Source organism: Maniola hyperantus, chromosome 1, assembly GCF_902806685.2.
Source record: "Maniola hyperantus chromosome 1, iAphHyp1.2, whole genome shotgun sequence".
In the NCBI taxonomy this organism is placed as follows: domain Eukaryota; kingdom Metazoa; phylum Arthropoda; class Insecta; order Lepidoptera; family Nymphalidae; genus Maniola; species Maniola hyperantus.
In genome coordinates, this window is record NC_048536.1 from 13150791 (window position 1) to 13170732 (window position 19942).

General features: G+C 36.8%; 2 protein-coding genes across 2 annotated transcripts in view; one reads left to right on the forward strand and one right to left on the reverse strand.

The window, feature by feature from the left end:
- Positions 1-19942, reverse strand: part of smog (G-protein coupled receptor 158 smog) — a 79959-nt gene that overhangs the window by 56985 nt on the left and 3032 nt on the right. The window lies entirely within an intron of this gene.
- haf (leucine-rich repeat and fibronectin type-III domain-containing protein hattifattener) lies at positions 14632-17000 on the forward strand (the record flags this gene model as incomplete). The annotated part of the gene is given in 10 exon segments (XM_034982145.2): positions 14632-14749; positions 14752-14783; positions 14786-14843; positions 14846-14865; positions 14868-14930; positions 14932-14994; positions 15298-15364; positions 15367-15414; positions 15417-15842; positions 15928-17000. Coding segments are annotated over 10 exon segments (1164 nt in total), but the record flags the coding sequence as incomplete, so codon positions are not given.

Below are 19942 nucleotides of genomic sequence, written 5' to 3' on the forward strand. Positions count from 1 at the left end.
GAAAATATTATCGATTTATGCCATGCCATATACAGGTGAAAAATTTCTTTTAGTTTATTGACCTTGGCAGATGCGAAGAGCAGTACGATGATCATTTATCCTTGTCACACGTGCCTTTCTAGATTGACAGAAAACCATTTATTTATTCTAGAGCTGGGGGTACTAGCTGATGTCCGCGACTTGGTCTACGTGGATCTAGGATTTTTAAAATGTACGACGAATTCGACGCGCGACGCTTAGCTGACATCAGCTAACCAGAAAATTTGGGACCATCCCACAAGCTTTTTCTAATGAATAAAAAATCACGCAAATCTGTCCAAAAATCTCAGAGGAAAAATCCGGCCAAAAGCGAGTCGGATTTACACACGAAGGCTTCCGTACCAACGTACACTGTACGTGTAGAACACTGCAAGTTAATGACGGACTGTGCCATCTAATCTTAATGTGATTTCAATTAATTTAATGTTAGTTAAATTAATTTCGTGAACACATTTTAAATTTTTTTTTCTTATGATGCAACCATAAATTCACGGGTTTCGGGTTTTATCCTTTACTTGTGCTATAAGAACCACCCCACATACCTGCTACATTTCATGATTCTAGGTAAACTGGAAGTACCTATAGGTTTTCTTGACAGACACGACAGACAGACAGACAGACAGACAGACAGACAGACAGACAGACAGACAGACAGACAGACAGACAGACAGACAGATAGACAGACGGACAGACAGACAGACCGAAAAAAAAGTGATTCTATAAGGGTCCCTTTTTCCTTTTGAGATACGGAAGAAGCCTAAAAAGAAATACGAGTCGAAAATCTCCTCCTGTTTGGAAGTAGGATAAAAATCTTGTGGAAACTCTATGATTTCCCGGGATAAAAAGTATCCTTTGTCTGTCTCCAGAATGCAAACTATGTCGGTGCCAAATTTCACCAATATCGGTAACAAACAAACAGACAAACAGAATAAGTATGAATTTAGTCGCAGTTAGATAAAAAAATTGGGCGTCCTTCGGTATGGTAATCAATCTTATTAGGAACTGCCCAGACTGCGAACACTATATGCAAATTGCAAAGGAGAGTAGGTGCGCCTGCGCAGCAGTGTGCAGTGTCGTCACTTGGCATTGCGCTCCCTGTGAACTTGGCCTACCTTGGATAACATGTATGATGAACCTGTACGGAAAGCGCATAATGACGTCACAATCCGTAAACGACAAAAATTCAACTATTTAAGATATAAAAATAGAGTAATTTCTACTGGGATTTTTTTATGTTGAAAAATTGAAAAATATTTGTCGTTTATGCATTGTGACGTTATTAATCGCTTTTCGTTGCAGCGTGACGTTAATAATTAATTATGTTAAAAAATTTAAAAAAATCACATTTTTTTTAAAAATATTCTCTTTAATAGATATTAAATTCTAGCCCCATAAACTGCCACTATACAAAAAATCACTTCATTTTATTACTACAGTCCAATACCCTATTTGATAGTTTGATTTGTCAATATTTCAACCATATTGCACGGTTTGTACCCGTTATCTACACTAAAACATGTCGTTAAACCACGAAATAAGCTTATTATGTATAACTTCATTCTTAAACATCGGTACCATGATGTACTCTAGAAAACATAATATTTTATATATAGGTTTATAATAGGTATAATAAAAATAATCAAGAAACAAGCAAACTATGTGTCTATTAGTTACTGCCTAATACTCGTTTTCGACCGACATAGAAACACGGTTTCGACTTTTTTTTTGTACACTAACCAGATATAAAGTTGATTCGCATCTGGCAGTAAAATAATAACTACTTGAAGTTTGAACGTGCTCATACTCCGAGATCTCACATCAAAAATAACATCACGAGTTCATGACTGAAACCTACCATACCTATGTGAATACCATATGCGAGTGTTTTTTGTTTGTCTAAAAAATATACAATACTAAGGTCTTAGGTACCTGACGATTTTGGCTACAGTACCTAAAAACCCTTGTTAAAATCGCCTAAATACCCTTGTAAATAAACTGTTTGCTTCACTTTCAACAAGCATTATTCAATGATTATTCAATTCAATTGGTGTTAATTTTGCTGTATATCAAAAGGAGAGGAGCCTTTAGCCAGTACGCAACGTTACTCCACTCGCTTTTTTATTGTTTACAATAGGGTATTATACCCTTATTTAAAAAGTCTTAATTTGATCCTAAAGTGATAATAAACTACCAAAAAATTTACAAAAATTTTATTCAATCGATAAGTGCAATAAAATGCATTAAAATTTTGCATATCAAAAGCCGCGACAACGCTACCCCCATCTTTTTAGGTTTATGGGCTGTCATGATGTCACACGATTGGTAAGCAGCGGTGTTTTCTTAGTAAAATACTCGTACATTACAATTTCAATCCATGTGACGTCACAGTCGGAATTAACATGGCGACTACGGTATCATGCGTTTTGGATATTTGTAGAACAGATAGATAAAAAAGTGAAACTTTAAAATCGTAGTGAAGTTCTACCGTCAAATTTGGACGCGAACTCTCTGCCTAAAGAAAAGACAAGTCAAGATCGTCGCGCGTGGCTCAGCATCGCGGCCACCACGCTTCTATGCCAGCCTCCCAATCCCACTAGTCATCAACGCATCAACGCATGCTGTACTTTTTATCCGCATTCTTTTTACTAGCGAATGTACTCACTACATTTCATTCCTGTGTAGTCTATGTTTAGCCTCTCACATTTCTACAGTAATTTTATTGTAGACGTCAATTTGTTAAAAGTAAAAACATATATATGTAACCACATTGTACAAACTAGCTTAGCCCGCGACTACCAAATTTCAAATACGTTTTACCCCTTTTGGGATTGAATTTTCAAAAATCCTTTCTTAGCTGATGTACATCATAATAGCTATCTGCATGCCAAATTTCAGCCCGATCTGTCAAATTACTAGTAGTTTGAGCTGTGCGTTGTTAGATCAGTCAGTCAGTCAGACAGCTTTTTATTTTATACTAGCTGACCCGCCCCGGCTTCGCTCGGGTGGAGTATTTCGGACTGGGAGTGTCATCGTGAACCCGTTGCTTGATACCTAAAATATCAATTCACTATCAGAAATTCTAAAATCCCCACGATTTAGGACTTTAGTACTTTGCAGCATCAGGATTGGGGAGTTAGGATCCGAAGTTCAATGATGTAGCCTATGCTTGGTACCTAAATAAATTTTGCATCATCCACAGTTACTGAAACATTATAATTTAAGAGTGCTGTACCCTACATCATCAGGGTTGAGGATTTGGGACTTGAAGTCTGAGAATAAAGTCGTTGCTTGGTACCTACAATATGAATTCACTATGAACACTTCCTGAATCTTGATAACTCAGGCGGGCAGTAACGCTGCAGCATCAGGATTAAGGAGTTGAATCCAGAATTTTTTATGTGACCACCACGAAAACTTTTTTAGTTGATTTTAAAAATATATTTGCAAATCGGTCCAGAAACCTCGAAAAAATCGATGTGGAAAAAAGAACCACCTCCTTTTTGACAGTCGGTTAAAAACCGATGACCTTGAAATATTTACGGAACAATCTTTAAAATATCCCCTTTCTAACAAAAAAAGAATGAATGAAATCGGACTACGCGTTAATGAATTTCAACTCAGTATACATTTTAACTTTCATCCCCTCTCCTACGGGAACCATGCTGAATTTCGGGATAAAAAGTATCCTATATTCTTCCTCATAGTATGACCTCAAATCGTACCAAGTTTCATTGGAATCCATTCAGTAGGTTCAGCGTGATGCGCGGCCGTGATACAGACAGACAGACAGACAGACAGACAGACAGACAGACAGACAGATAGACAGACAGACAGACAGACAGACAGATAGACAGACAGACAGACAGACAGACAAAAATGAAAAAAATTACAGTTTTGGGTTCAGTATCGATTATAGAGTGCCCTCGAAAAAAAAATTTCAAAATATCTTCCATGTACAGAATTTGACCTGTTACAGTTTTATTATAAGTATATTGATACTTAGACAATGCTTATACATAATATAAATTGCCACAAGTTTAGAAGGCATAATAGGTAGGTACTCGTATTAGGATTCGAATAAAAAAATACTAAGTAGGTATGTATGTAAAAAATCTTTTTTCTCTTTAAAATAAACACAGAAAATTAGATGTCCTAATAAAACTAAAATAACAAGCAACGTTTAACAAAATTAAACCTAAACTACGAATAAGTTCTTCAATCTATATCTATACTAATAAATAAAATTGAAGTGTCTGTCTGTAGTTTCGAAATAACTACCTCATATTATTCTCATTTGGTTATTTGAACTGTACCATAACTGAATCAAACGTTTTTAAAATTCTTGTCTGTCTGTTTGTCTGTCTCTCTGTCTGTTTAAACGGGCTAATCTTCGGAACGGCTGAACGTATTTTGACGGGACTTTCACAGACAAGTAGAGGATTAACTAACGAGTAACATAGGCTATTTTTTCAAACGACTATCAAAAAAGGAGGAGTTGTGTTTTTCTACATATATATACCGAAATCTCCGAGATTTTAGAACCGATTTGCGTAATTTTTTTTTTAATCTATAGAGAAATCTTGCGACGTTGTTCCATAAAAAATTAAACCCCTTAACCCTGATGCTGTACGGGACATGACAACCAAAACTGATGGGATTTAGAAACTGTCGGTTATAAATTGATATTGGAGGCACTTAAATAGAGACTTTATCGTTGAACTCGAAGATCCAACTCGTCATCCCTGATGCTGTAAGGTATTGCATTCCTAAATCGTGGTGATTTAGAAACTGGTCTACTAAGTCGGTTAGAAAAAGAAACGACTAAATCGACGCACGCGATGTTGCTTGCTTCCAAATCCTACTAACATACCTATTTGCATTGGGCTTTAAAATCGGTATGTCAATAAAATCCCGGTAAATCAAAGAATTTCTACGGAATTATTAAAAACACAAATCCATGCAGACGAAGTCGCGGGCATAAGCTAGTACCGAATAAATATCTAATTAGGTAGGTATATGATATAATTTGTAATGCAACACAATGATGCGTAATGACTATGTTATAATAAAATCCGCACCCTATTAAAAAATCAAAATTGCCTTGAGAGAAAATTGTTGGCAAAGGATATTGCTTAAGCCTGAGTGTGGCGCAACGAATGAAATCCGGAAAACTTCCCGTCAAAACCGTCGGAAGGGATTGCACTATTATATATTGACTAGCCTTTAATCAGCTCTCTACCTCTTAGTTAAAGGCTTTTGTTAATCCACTAATCAGCAGTAACAGTTATTAAACAAATCGCACACGTAACGCCTTGACCTTTGGCATGCCCTAAACTAATAAAGAAAAAATACAGATGTATTAAAATGATGAAATGTTTAGCTAATTTAGTAGGCAGTGACACGTAACCACAAGCACTCTTTACAATAAAACAATAACATAATAATATTATAGACGTGTGTAGAAAGTGTGTCTGTCTGTTTGTTTGTCTGCTACTGTCACGGCCTATCCGTTTAACCGATTTTGATATTGATAGCTTGCATCCCGGACATAGGCTGCTTTTGTCCCTGAAAATCAAAGAATTCCCACGGCATTTTTAAAAAGTTAAATCAACGCGGACGAATAGGCGGACATCATCTATAGTATCTAGTAAATAAATAATCACACTACAGGCAAATAATCACTAGCAAAACATAATTAACTTACTTGACCTGTATGGTGGTAGCCCGTGCTGGTGGTATGACACGCAAAAGTGTGTCACCATGCGAAGATGCGTATCCGCATTCATACGCAAACTGTTCGAGCAATCACTACCCATATTTTAAATGCATAAGTGTATTTGTTGGTTTGTCCTTTAATCACGCCGCAACGGAGCAACAGATCGACGTGATTTTTGGCGTAGATATAGTTAAAGACCTGGGGTTCCTACGGGATTTTAAAAGCCTAAATCCACGCAGACGAAGTCGCAGTAGTATTTTGAACTGCAGTTCAAAATAAGCTAAGTTATGTTATAATAGTAGTAACTTGTAGTGTAGAGACTAGAGAGCGAAAATGCGACTACTAATTAGTGGGTTCGCGCTTTCTAAGCATGCTTGGCAATAGACAGACTGATCATTTATCATGGAGAAAAAATTGTTGACTAATCTCGTTACAATTATGAAGTTGCAGATAGCTATATAAGTAAACATGGAGCTAAAAAAAATGTTATTAAAATATGCTGAAAAATCGCGAAACCTACTTTAGTTTAATGACTTAAATAAGTAGGTAAAAAGTCGCCAATGCTAATGTAAATCGCTTTAGCGATAAGGCCGCCTTTGCATGCTACAGCTATTAGTTTAAGATCCTCGTATATTTTCCTGTATGTTACTTTGAGTAGTGTGCAATAAAATATAAATAAATAAAGATACATGTAGTATCTACTATCTAAGCAGTAGCTAGTTTTGTTACAATAAAACACAGTATACATACTCAAAAATAAAAAAAACCGGCCAAGTGCGAGTCAGGCTCGCGCAACGAGGGTTCCGTACTACAGTCGTATTATTTCCACATTTTGGACGATAATTCAAAAACTATGATGCATAAAAATAAATAAAAATCTGTTTTAGAATGCACACTTGATATAGTTATTTTACTTCGAAAATTGAAAATATGTACTAATTATTAGTTCATGACCACAATTTAATTTTTTTGTGTGATGTGACCACAAATTCACGGTTTTCAGATTTTTCCCCGAATGTCAGCTATAAGACCTACCTATCTGCCAAATTTCAAGATTCTAGGTCAACGGGAAGTACCCTATAAGTTTCTTGACAGACACGACAGACAGACAGACAACAAAGTATAAGGGTTTCTTTTATCCTTTTGAGAAAAAAATTAACTCAAATCAGGAAACTTGGATCTATAATCATAAAGCATATTGTTTTGGTTAATAAAGATGAATTGAAACCTATTCCTAAGATTTTTAGCGTTGCCTAGTATTAATTAATGAGGAATGTGGTTGTCTCTTTCTACTTACTAATGGTCTCATAACTAGATAATATAAGCATGACCTAAGAAAGCGAGTGAAAGCTAACGAATTCCCAGTTACTAAAAGGGCACAGCGCTGCGTCGTCGCAAGCTAAGTATCTAATCATATTTGTTATGGATATCTACTCTAGTCTCTATCCGAATTAATTGGCACGCTCTTGAACATGAACTTGCTTTCATGCATAATTTTCGAATACATATCATTGTGCTACCTTAGCTTGGCACTTTTTTGATATACCTACAATCTACATTAGTGAAGAATCAATCAAGAATGTGTTAGCGCGAAATTGCTATGCTGCAATACAACATACCTATTCCTCTCTCTTATCTGATCTTAATCGTTCTTTTTTGATATTTTTTATCTATTATTTTTTACCCGATTGCCGCAAAGCCCAAAGGAGGGTTATGTGTTTGACCTGAATGTATGTTTGTATGTCCGTACCTATGTCCGCTTGTTACGATTTTATTCCTCCCAGTAACTGGCGGGAGCAGAAAAAAGTGATTAGCGACAATATCTAAAGTCCTGATAGTTAAAACCTATACAATTTTGAATTTCATTGCAGAAGTACATAATATTCACAGGTAACTGTAATCTGGCAATGATTTCTTGACGTGAAACCAGGTGAAACAGATTTCTTGTCAGATTATTTCCAATGACACTGTGCCTCATGCGGATGTTGAAATTACGCAAACGGTGTACATCGTGCCATGCTATATTATGTACACCCACTAATGCGTTTTCATCTCCGTGACTTGGAAGTTCAAGCACACTGCATCAAGGCCGGCCATGCTTCACTGCCGCACATACGAGTATTATTACATATGTACTACGATAACTGTATCGGTATAAATAAATATCACGCAATTGCTCTATCAAGCATTTACTTTTGCTGAGATGATTCCTGTGATTGTACCTATACCTACAGTTACTCGTATTAACAAGTATCTTTACGTTAGTTAAATTAACAATTCTCAGAATCTTTTTCGAGAAATGGGCCGCGTAGTGCACCGCTTACGCATTTCGGCGTGAAGCTACGCAAACTAAGGGGGACTAAAGTTTAGAATAAGGATCAGGTTTAATTTTATGTAGGTATGTCTTTTCTGGTTTACCGATTCCTCATTATTATGCTAATTTTGCCTTGTTGTTTGTACCGAACACATGTTAAAGTTATAATTGATTTTACGAGTCAAGAAATAAACATATTCAAACTTTCTCATTCTCAAACTTTATCAATTACTATACTTCAACAATACCAATTATTATACTTCAGCAAATATGCTGAAGTATAATAATTGGTTGGTAAATTTAAACGGTTAATAAGTAACCGTTTTACCCAATAAACCTTATCGCATCTTATATCAAAATTTATAAACATAGTTACATAGAGTCAGGTCATAACCGTTATTGAAATCACGCAATTGAATGTTAACAATAGGAAATCATTTTCAGTCACAATGTAGGCATGCAATTCTTGCATACTTAGAAAGAAAGTATAGTTTAAAATAAAATCGTTAGGGTAATTTAGGACTTAAGTACACAGAAAGTTAATTCTACATAAGTAATGTACTTAATATGTGGCGGATAATATTCTATTACTATTAATAGAAAATATTTTATATTGATATTATTTTCCAGCTCGTCGCGTTCTATATTTCTTGTGAATAATATAGAAGATTTTTTACAAGTCGACTCGTATCGCTTAGGTGGGCCTATCTATTTTATAAACTAAATGAGAATTTCTGATAGACCTTTTTAGGGTTCCGTACCCGAAAAGTGCCAACGGGAGCCTATTACTAAGCCTCCGCTGTTCGTCCGTGTGTCTATCAGCAGGCTGTGTCTCGAGAACCGTAATAGATAAGAGTTGAAATTTTCACAGAATGTGTATTTCTGATAAAAATTTAGAAATGGCTACCATGAAAATAATAAGAAAAAAGTGTTTTCTTGTACGATGGTACGGAACCCTTAGTGTGCGAGTCCAACTCACGTTTGACTGATTTTTTAGAACTAAGCCAGAATGCTCCTGTCTCGCAATGACATCTACTTTCTGACTTTATCTATCGATGTAAAGATAAAAGGCCGCAATGAAGACCATTGTGCCCATTGTTATTTCTATGAGGTTTTCACTATTATTTAAACTGTAGATCTCATAGAAATCAACTTCAAAAAATGCCACGAGAACTTTAGAAGTTATAAGCGAATACACAGGGTGATGCGGGTTAAGGATTTTTTTTAATACTACATGATATTAAGTAGGTACTTAGAGATTTGAAAATTGTTGGCACAATGTATGTAGGTATAATTTCCTATATTAATAACAGCCAAATTAGTACTGTATATCAACTAGTACCTACACTGTGAATACTTAAACTTACGTAAAGTAGAATAATCTAATGTATCAAAACAATAGATCATATCCATACTGGTCCATATCCATACTAGTGCGTACTAATACCTATTATAAATGCGAAAGTGTATCTCTGTCTGTCTATCTGTCTGCTAGCTTTTCACGGCCCAACAGTTTAACCGATTATGATGAAAATTTGGTACAGACTACAGAGTTAGCTTACATCCCGGGGAAGAACATAGGCTATTTCTTATCCTGGAAAATCAAAGAGTTCTCACGGGATTTCAAAAACCTAAATCCACGCGAACGAAGTCGCGGGCATCATCTAGTTGCCTATATAGTCCTCTAAAAGAGACCTACAGATCTGCATCATAGAGCTTTCTCTCTAACCCATTTACAGAAGAAAAAGACTCGTGAGTCGAGTCATGACGCATACATTATTTTTCTCACCATGACATGTTTGTGATTTTGTGCGTACGAGTAAGTATATAAAGTGATCCGCATATATGTGTCTTAAAATTTTTGATTTGATTTTTGATAATGTAAACATTTTCTTTTGAATACCTATCGATGCCCGCGATTAGTCTGCGTGGATATACATTACACATGCCTACTCAGGTTTTTATAAATCCCGCGAGCACTTTAATTTTCTAGGATAAAAAGTAGCCTATGTGTTAATTCAGGTAAATGTTAGGCGGAGCTTTGTTAATGCCAAAATTACCGTTAACTACAATAGCTCAAATGCTAACATTATACTTACCTATTATATTATGCATTAACATATTATGATTCCTTATATATACTTTAAAAAGTGAAAGGAATATTTTCGAATTTTTAAATACAAACTTAAAGATTACTCGAAAGTGAATCGTCAACAGTTGACTCTCACATTGCTCGGCCGACCTGAGAGGAGTACCGTTATCGGCGAAATCGGATGGCGGTCGACTGTTGACTCATCTAAATAGGCTAGTGGTACAAACTTTGCCTCGTCCAGTAGTAAAAGCAAGCGTAGGAATCTACGCGAATGATTACCTACTTTATAACAATTGGTTAAGAAAGTATGAATAAGAATTTACCAACATAATTATAACAATAGTTCATTAAGAATTTCTGTGCTCGTGTAAACACCTTCAGTGTCTAATTTATAGGACATGTAGATAGGTGTTTAGGTTGGGAAATATACTCATATTTATAATCATATCATATTTATAATCATAATCATCATCATGAACAACTCATCTCCTCCATCCAGGGTCTCTAACAATGAGAATGGGTTACCCATAGTCCACCACGCTGGCAAAGTGCGGATTTGCAGACTTCACACATCTTTGAGATTGTTATGGAGAACTCTCAGGCATGCAGGTTTCCTGACGATGTTTTCCTTCACCGTTAAAGCAAGCGATATTTAAAACGCACATAATTCCGAAAATTTAGAGGTATAGCCCGGAATCGAACCCCTGACCAGCCAAATAGGAGGCCGACGTCTTAAGAGGCCGTACGCTGTAGCGCGTTTCATCTCGAATTTTAAATGTGTGCGTGTACCTCACAATGGCACCGTAATCTGCACTGGTCGGGCAGGCCTATATTGATACTTTGCGTAGTCGATTCCAAAAATTCTAAGCTCTTATAGAACACAATTTTGAATCTTTAGTATGTTTTTATTTTATTATTTTGTTAGATTTATTTATTTTGTATTAAGATGTATGCCAGTCGTACTGTCTGCTGCACCATCTTATATGTAAATTTTAAGATACTTTGATAATTTTTTTCGGTCATATAAATAGCTTCTAGAATTCTATTTTATTATATTCTATTCTATTTCGTGCTATATTTTTTATTATTAGTTAAATTGCGACAATTTAAAGATATCCGGGTTATTCTAACGCTTACATTTTCATAAATCGTGCGTACGGTTTTGATTTTTTTATCTACTAATTTTGTATACAACATATAACAACTAAATCCAGGATTATAATTTTGAGAGTGTGTTCATAATATTGGTATTTCTTTTAAGTCGCTTTTAAGAAGTTTCACTCAAAAGCGTGAAATCAGTAAACGTCTTTTGGAAGAATTAAGATTTGAATTATAATTTTTAATAAAATTAATGTTTTGTTACCTGTAGTCTATTAAGAAGGGATTGATCTATGATATTTTACAAATTTAAAATTAGAATTTAAATTAGAATCGTTATATCTGAAGCTTCAATAGTTCCCAAAAAATCGAAAATCAGGCATGCGGCCTCTTAAGCACTATCATCGTTTGCTAGCTAGGTATATAATATTATTCATTATTGTACAAGATTTAGGTTTTTTTTAAATTCTGTAGGAGGTCTTCAGTTTTCCGGGACACAAAGTAGCGTATGTTCGGGATATGTCCAGGGGATGGACGGATACATACGCTTATAAGCTATCTCTGTAGCTTGTACTGTTTCGATAAAATACTTAACCTAAGAGCTAGCACGCACCACGGTAAATTTCCGTACTTTTTTTCCCCCGCAAAATCTGTGAACTATAGAACTATATGGAAGCGCGCGCACTGCGGAATTAATTCTGCACGGGAAAACGCACCGCAACTCACCGCACCGTAGTAAGCGCTAGCTCTAACAGTTTTTCTCATGACGCTATATAGGCAGTCTACATAAATCGCACCGCGCATTGTCTGTTCTGTCGGTCAGAACTATTTATTATTATTTTCATATTATACTCTATATATACCTATATTTATCAACTGTAGTCTTCGATTTATACCGCTATAAATATAGAATAGAATAGAATAGAATAATGTTTATTCGAGGTATATAGGTGGTACGTGGTGTAGGCAATATCGTCCTGTACAGCAGTGCAACACCTCGAACAGGTAGGCCACTCAGCTTGTGTTGAGACGTCGGGCCCCTCAGACACAAACCTCTAGAGCAAACATCTGAGGTACCAGACGCCCCAACGCTGATTTTCAGTGACCGCCTTTTAAATATTACCTAAATATAAGTACTTACCATCAAAAAAATCGAAATACGTCGTAACACCTTTTAGTTTGGAAGTGTTTCGATTTTTTGATGAGAAGTATATTTTACGCCAGGGAGGTGCAGAATTGAAAGTGGCATGCAAATTTTCACTAATAATGTTTAACCATTGTTTCGAAATCGAATCGATCCAATTTCACAGCTTAGGATAGTTTAATCTGTTAAGCATAAAGGGCTTTTATTTTGTCTTTTACTCGTAGATATATCAAAGACATCGGTCTCGGGCATGGTCTGCTACACAATAGTCACGTATTAAACATTACTCGTAGAGGGAAAGCCAGTTTTCCGGGCTAGTAGCTCGAGGCGACTGCTATGCACTTCTCTCTTCAACGGTCCGTGCACCGCGTGATTGTGGCTCGTTACTTGACAGTGGGACTTAGTACTACTAAACAGACGTGTAATTACGACTTACAGCCATAGATACCACTAGCTGATGTCCGTGGATACTTCGTTCGCGTGGATTTTAGGTTCTTTAAAAATCCCGTGGAAATTATTTGATTTTTCGGTATAAGAAGTAGTCCATGTGTTAATCCAGTAATCCAATTCCAAATTTCAGCCAAATCTGTTCATCAGTTTTTGCGTGAAAAAGTAACAAACATACCCAATTACCCACATACACACACACGACAGTTTCAAAGTCTATAACGGACACAGGTAGAAACATTTTTGTGTTTTATATATAAAGAAGATAATAGGCAATTGCCTTATTAAGATGATATAGTTATAAAGAGAATTAATTTATCTCGTTTAATATTTTCAGGTAATAAGAAGACGTGTTCGTCTTCAGTTATGGTTGCCGACCATCCTCACAGTCATCATTGTTCACTGCGCAAGAGGACAGTGTCCATGGGACGACTCCCCCGACTTGCAAACCACCTGTGTCTGTGCCTTTAATTTAGTCAGGCAACTATCTGTACAGTGCGATCAGGTATAAACAATTCTTCTTGAGTTATACGACATTGTATTAAACACAAGACTAGAAATTAATATAATTAATAATTAAAATTTGTTTCAGGTTGATTTTCTCGTATTGTTAGCTGCTCTGAATTCTAGTGCACGAAAAATCTCAATAGATCTTTTATATATAAACAATTCAACAATCCCAACCTTCACAAATGAAATGTTCGGAAATTTAGCTATACACAACTTACAGATATCCGGATGTAAGTAAAAAGAATAGAAAATAATGCCTTTAAAAGTCAAGGGCCAGTATTTAAAGAGTTAAACTTACAGGATAATGAACTAACAGAGGTGCCAGTAAAAAGCATTACGAGTTTTAACTAGATTATCACTTTTGGATTTATCAAAAAAATAAATATCATACATCGAAAACTACTCATTTTCGACTCTTCAAGATTTAACAACTCTAAAGTTATCAGACAACAATATTACTCTGGAAACCGCAGGCACTTGCGGGTTGGAAAATTCTCTTAAAAATCTTAACCTTAAAGGAACTAACAGAAAAACAATACCTGCATGCATAAGAGGACTCCGTAGTCTTGCATTTCTTGATCTTTTCTCAAATAGCATTCGGGAACTACCAGGACCCGACGGTAGTCTTACTTTTGACGGATTAGATTCTCTTACCCGCACTAATTTAGAAAGAAATCTATTAGTCAATTTAAAAAGAGACGCATTCACAGGTATTAAAAATACTTTAAGCTCATTAAGTTTGCTAAATAATCTATTGCCCGAATTTCCAACTGAAGCGATAGCGACATTGTCAGACCTGAGAGTCTTGGATATAGGATTCAATCTTGCTGAACAAATTACCGACTGATGCCTTTTTTAACAATCCATCAATAACTTTACTCGCATTGGACGGAAATCCATTACCCACAGTTCCGGAAAAAGCATTGGCTCACCTTAAACCACACACTCAGAGGACTAAGTCTCGGCGGCAGATTCCTAAACTGTGATTGTCGCCTGCGGTGGATATTGAGTGGATTCGCACGGCGAGTTGCAAGTTACATCCCGCGAGAGAAACCCTCAATTCTGCGGTAATCCACCCATGTTTCGTGAACGTGGGTTTTATAGTTTTTGAGCCCAATGACTAGTTTGTGATTCAGAATCAATCGTTATGGCTGCATCTCCATCTACTATGACTAACGATGTCAGCACAAGCCAAATAACAACTACCACTACAACAGGAGACAACGACAATTAACAGTAACAACTTCACCGCGTACTTCAGGAGTGACTAACACCACGAAACAACAACCGAAGGATCAACTGCATCAATATCTTCCACAACTACTATTTCCACTAAAACAAGTCGTATACCCATCCTTACGGCCAGCTGCACCTACTTGCGTCATTCATCCACCAAAGACCACCCCTAGTGATGAACTTTCCTCACCCGAAACCAATATAGACGATTCTAATGAAGTCATTGTAAAAAACGCATACAGACAGGATATTCAGTTGTAATCCAATGGGAGATTCAGATGTAGCTAACATCCTGGGCTTCCGCGTCGTATATAGACTTTTTGGAGACAAAAGTTTACAAACAGGGGCCTCCTCTGGAAGCTAGTGAAAGAGAATTAAAACAAAACGTTCCATCTCAGGTACTTTTCTTAGCTATTTATTTTTTAGTAAATCTAATACTAATATTATAGAGAGGTAATGCTTGTAAATTTGTTTGTAACGGGTAATCTCAGGAACTACAGAACCGATTTTGAAAATTCTTCACCAGTTGAAAGCTACATTACTCCTGAGTGACATAGGCTATATTTATATTTCAAAAAAAAATTGAGATTCCTACGAAAATTGTAATAAGCTACCCGTGCGAAGCCGGAGCGGGTCGCTAGTAGGTATATAAATGTTAAAATGCATTTGAATATTAATGTAATGACATTCGTCATTTTCAGGAATGCATCGTTGTTTGCGTGATTTCATTAGAGGAAGTGCACGTGAGTCCAGATACGGTACCGTACTCACATGCCGTGAAGTTCGAACTGTGTCCGCCGCCGCTACTAATATGGACAAATAACAATCGCGGCTAGCGCAGCTATATGTGGCACATTGTGGGTTGCTGTGCTCGTTTTTGCGGCTGCATCTTCGTCGCCGCTCACGAACTGTCCAATCGATTGCACCACTCAGTTACCCGAAAAAATTTCGAGTCCATGTTGTGGCGGTTTCAATGGAACACCGAGCCCTAGCGGACCTCTGTCTTCGTTAGCTACACTCGAGCATTTGGAAAAACAACGCGAGTGGGACCAAGTTTCAGCATATAGTGCACGTTCTATACCGAGAGCACGTTCTTATACTGAACCGGCACCTCCTGAACCATTACCGGGACGACCGGGGCGAGCCCGGTCCCTAGCCGATGGACAGTCTTCACAACACAGCTATACGCATTCCAGTAGATACGGAGCCCCTGGATACCCAGGCAGTTTATTAGGATCTAGAACCGGTAAAGTTGCTCAATAGCTCTTCACAATAATATAATATTAAGACGTTTGTGATAATTATGTTGATACTTATTTGTTTTGTTTTAGATCTTCGACAGTCTCGACAGTCTCTGGGAGCGGCGTCTGAGCGAGCATCTCGCTTATCCTTGAGCGGGGCCGCAGGAGGCGCAACGAGCGGGACAGCCGGCTCGAGGAGCCGAAGGCCGAGGTCGAGATCGCGGCCCGCCAGTAGATATAGTGTAGGTTCACTAGGATTAGGATACTGCGATACCTCTGACAATAATTGGACAGATCACGATATGGATATTTACATGGCGCGTAATGCGACTACGAGAGGTGGTCTAGTGCCTTTATAGCGCGCGGAAGATACGGTGAGGGGAGAGATGAAGAGGCATAGGCACGGCTCACCGCCCCGGAGAGTCGCTAAGGCCCGAGCCACATGGAGCTCGCATAAAGCCCACAACTGCCCCCACCGGCCACGGCACGCTCATCTTCACATCGGCACAAACCAAATAAGAAGTGGCGATATTACTTGGGAACGATTTCAATGTAAAAACGCGCATCATAAATAATTAAAAATCAGTGTAGGCTGTACAGCGTTTCTAAATGCAAGCCTACAGAGTGTGCAATAAATACTACATGACGTGTAGGTAGCGAAAAATATGAGAACTTTTTGTATAGAATTATTATGTATAGTTTTTATAAGTAAAAAGCTATTTTACAATTGTTAAATCATTTATATATTCCTGATACCGACTATCGGTTTATGAATAAGGTATATATACCGGACATCAGGAAGTTCATAAAAGGAAATCAATTGTCACTTTGCCATTTACCAGAATAGATGAACAGGATAAAGCAAAAGTAACAAATATCAATTGAAATTACTATTAGCATTTAAACACATATAGGTAATTTAGTTGTAATAGGACAAAAACAATTTGCAACAATACGGAATTTCTGTTTCATTTCTTCACTAAACCTACGCTTTGCATAATATTTCGGTGGATACAGAAATATATGGACCAGTATTAATATTCCTGTCTCCACTACATGCCTAAGGCAAAATAATTGTATGATGTCAACTAAAAATGCTTTATTTTTATTGTACATATATAAATAGATATGTTAACACTTAAACAATTGAAGCTCAATCCGAATGGTGCTATAATTAAGTAAAATATTTGTTTCTATGAATTGTAATAAACTAATTAATTATAGAATATGAAATATAAAACACGTAATTATAGCAATAAATATTATTTTAAAGGTTTATTTCCTCTATTTTTCCGTTCATATATTGTATTGTTGATTCTGAGTGACCATACTTTTATCTTTTTTAGGAATCCGTACCTCAAAAGGAAACACGGAAGGATCCCTTATAGGATCACTTTGTTGATTGTCGGTCTGTCTGTCCAGAAACCTATACGGTACTTCCCGTCGACTTAGAATCATGAAATTTGGCATGTAGGTAGGTCTTTATAGCACATGTTAAAATTTAAAAACCGTGAACTGTGGTTACATCACAAAAAATGTGTTCATGAACAAATAAAATAGTATTTCAACTTTCAAAGTAAGATTAATATACCAAGTGAGGTATCATGTGAAAGGGATTTTGGGCTCTACCTGTACATTCTAACCCGATTTTTATTATTTTTATATATTCATCATCATCATTGTTGGTGAAATGGAACGCAGCCCATAATGTAAACGTTTTGACACTTCGCTCTGTTCTCTTTGTTTTTATGTCTCCGCCGCGTATAATGTGTTTTTTGTAAAATCTTATTTAAATCAGATAATTAAATAAGTTTAACTAGTTCAAAACCCGACTTTAATTCAGACTTTCAGGTTATGGGCCGTCTCATACCTAATAACAACAAAAATGACAACAAATAATCATTTAACTTTGTGTGAAAAACTAAAAGGCCGGGAAAACTACTCCACGTGGAGCTTCTCTGTGAAGGCTTTGTTACAGTTAGAAGATCTCTGGGAATGCATCAATGATGGTCAAGCCGGACCCAAAAAAGGACACAAAGGCAGATCAAAACTCATTTTATTGATTGACCCCACTCTTTACGTGCATATTAGAGAGGCCGATACGGCCAAACAAGTATGGGACAACTTGTCACGGGCATTTGAAGATTCGGGTTTAACTAGGAAAGTAGGACTCCTGAAAGACCTTATTAATACAACTTTAGAAAATAGTTTAAACGTGGAAGACTATGTAATAAGATCATGACCTCTGCTCATAAATTGAGAAATATTGGTTTTCAAGTTAATGATGAATGGCTCGGGACATTGATGTTGGCAGGGTTACCCGATGTATATAAACCTATGATAATGGTATTGAAAGTTCCGGTGTAACAATTAGTGCAGATTTGATCAAAACTAAACTTTTACAGGAAATTAAATCATCTGACACTACCGCATTTTACACAACAGCAAAAGTAACCCTCCGAAAGCACCAACAGCAGTCAAAGCCGAAGGGACCTAGGTGTTTCCGGTGTAATAAGCATGGCCATCTGAGCAGAAACTGTTGGTTTAAGAAGAATAACTCTAATAATCATGATTCTAATAATGGATTTTATCGCTGCTTTTTCAGCAACAACCCTAAATGATTCGCAGAGCTGGTACGTGGACCTCTAGGCGCCTCAATGCACATGACAATGCACCGAGCTGGCTAGAGATGAGATGCCTCCACCTGTTAAAAGTATAAGGATAGCTGACATAAAGCATTGTCCGTAGAAAGCTGTGGCAACATCACAATCCCAGTATTCGATGCTGAAGGCCACTCGAGGAACATTCAGGTTAGAAACGTTACTTTATGTACCAGAGCTCAAAACTAATTTAATATCAGTCAGTAAAACTATAAAAAATGGATGTAAAGTGGAGTTTGAGGCATATGGTTGCAAAATATTAAACACAAAAGGTCAAAAGGTAGCAAACGCCACTTTAACAAATGACATGTATAGACTTAATACTGCTTACAAGGAAGGTCATGCCATGCCGGCTCTTGCAGAAAGTGATACCTATCTGTGGCACCAGCGTATGGGCCACCTAAACTTTACTGACATAAACAAAATACCTAACTGTACTACTGTGTAAAATTGTCTCCGATAAAAGAAGATATAACTTGTATAAGTTGTTTAGAAGGGAAGCAGAGTAGGCAACCTTTTCCAAGTGACGGGCTCCCGGGCAACTGAGTTGCTAGAGCTCATCCATTCCGATGTATGTGGACCGATGCAAACAGCAACACTTGGAGGTGGCGAGGTACTTTGTCACTTTTATAGATGATTTTCACGTAAAGTATTGTATATGTAATTAAAAGTAAAGCCGAAGTATTGAAAAGTTTATTGAAGTTAAGAACCTGGTAGAAAAATCAATTAGAAGGTAAAAGGATTAAAAAATTAAGGAGCGACAATGGCCTTGAATATAAAAATAACAATTTTGAAAATTATCTTAAAAAATATGGTATTTTGCACCAAACTAGCAACCCATACACTCCTCAACAGAATGGTTTGAGCGAAAGAATGAATAGAAACTATTATTGAACGCGCCAAATGTATGATATTTAATGCTGAATTACAGAAAAACTATTGGGGTGGAAGCTGTGGTTACAGCAGCACACATCATCACCCGTTCGCACAACCAGATCGCTCTCTTACATCACGCCTGAGGAGGTGTGGACCTGGCAAGCAGCCAGATTTAAGTCACATGAGGATTTTTGGGTGCAAGGCCATGGTGCACATACCAAAGAACGTCGCCAAAAAGCTTGATGCTAAATCACTTGAGTTTAATTTTTTGTTGTATACAGCCACTTGTAAAGGGCTACCGTTTTATAGACCCCCAGAGCAAACAGGGCAGATAACTAGTAGAGATGTTGTATTCCTGGAGTCCACTGTAAAAGGAAATAAAATGAATAATAAAGTAAATGATTTAGCAATAGAAACATACATTACAAAAATAAAATGTTAATTTATCAAAGGAAAAGTAATAAAAAGCAAGATACATCAACTCACCATCAGATACTATTTATGTACCATTATTTGACGAAGATACAGAAGAAGAGAGAAGTCAGCCTGATGAGAAAGAGTGATGAGTC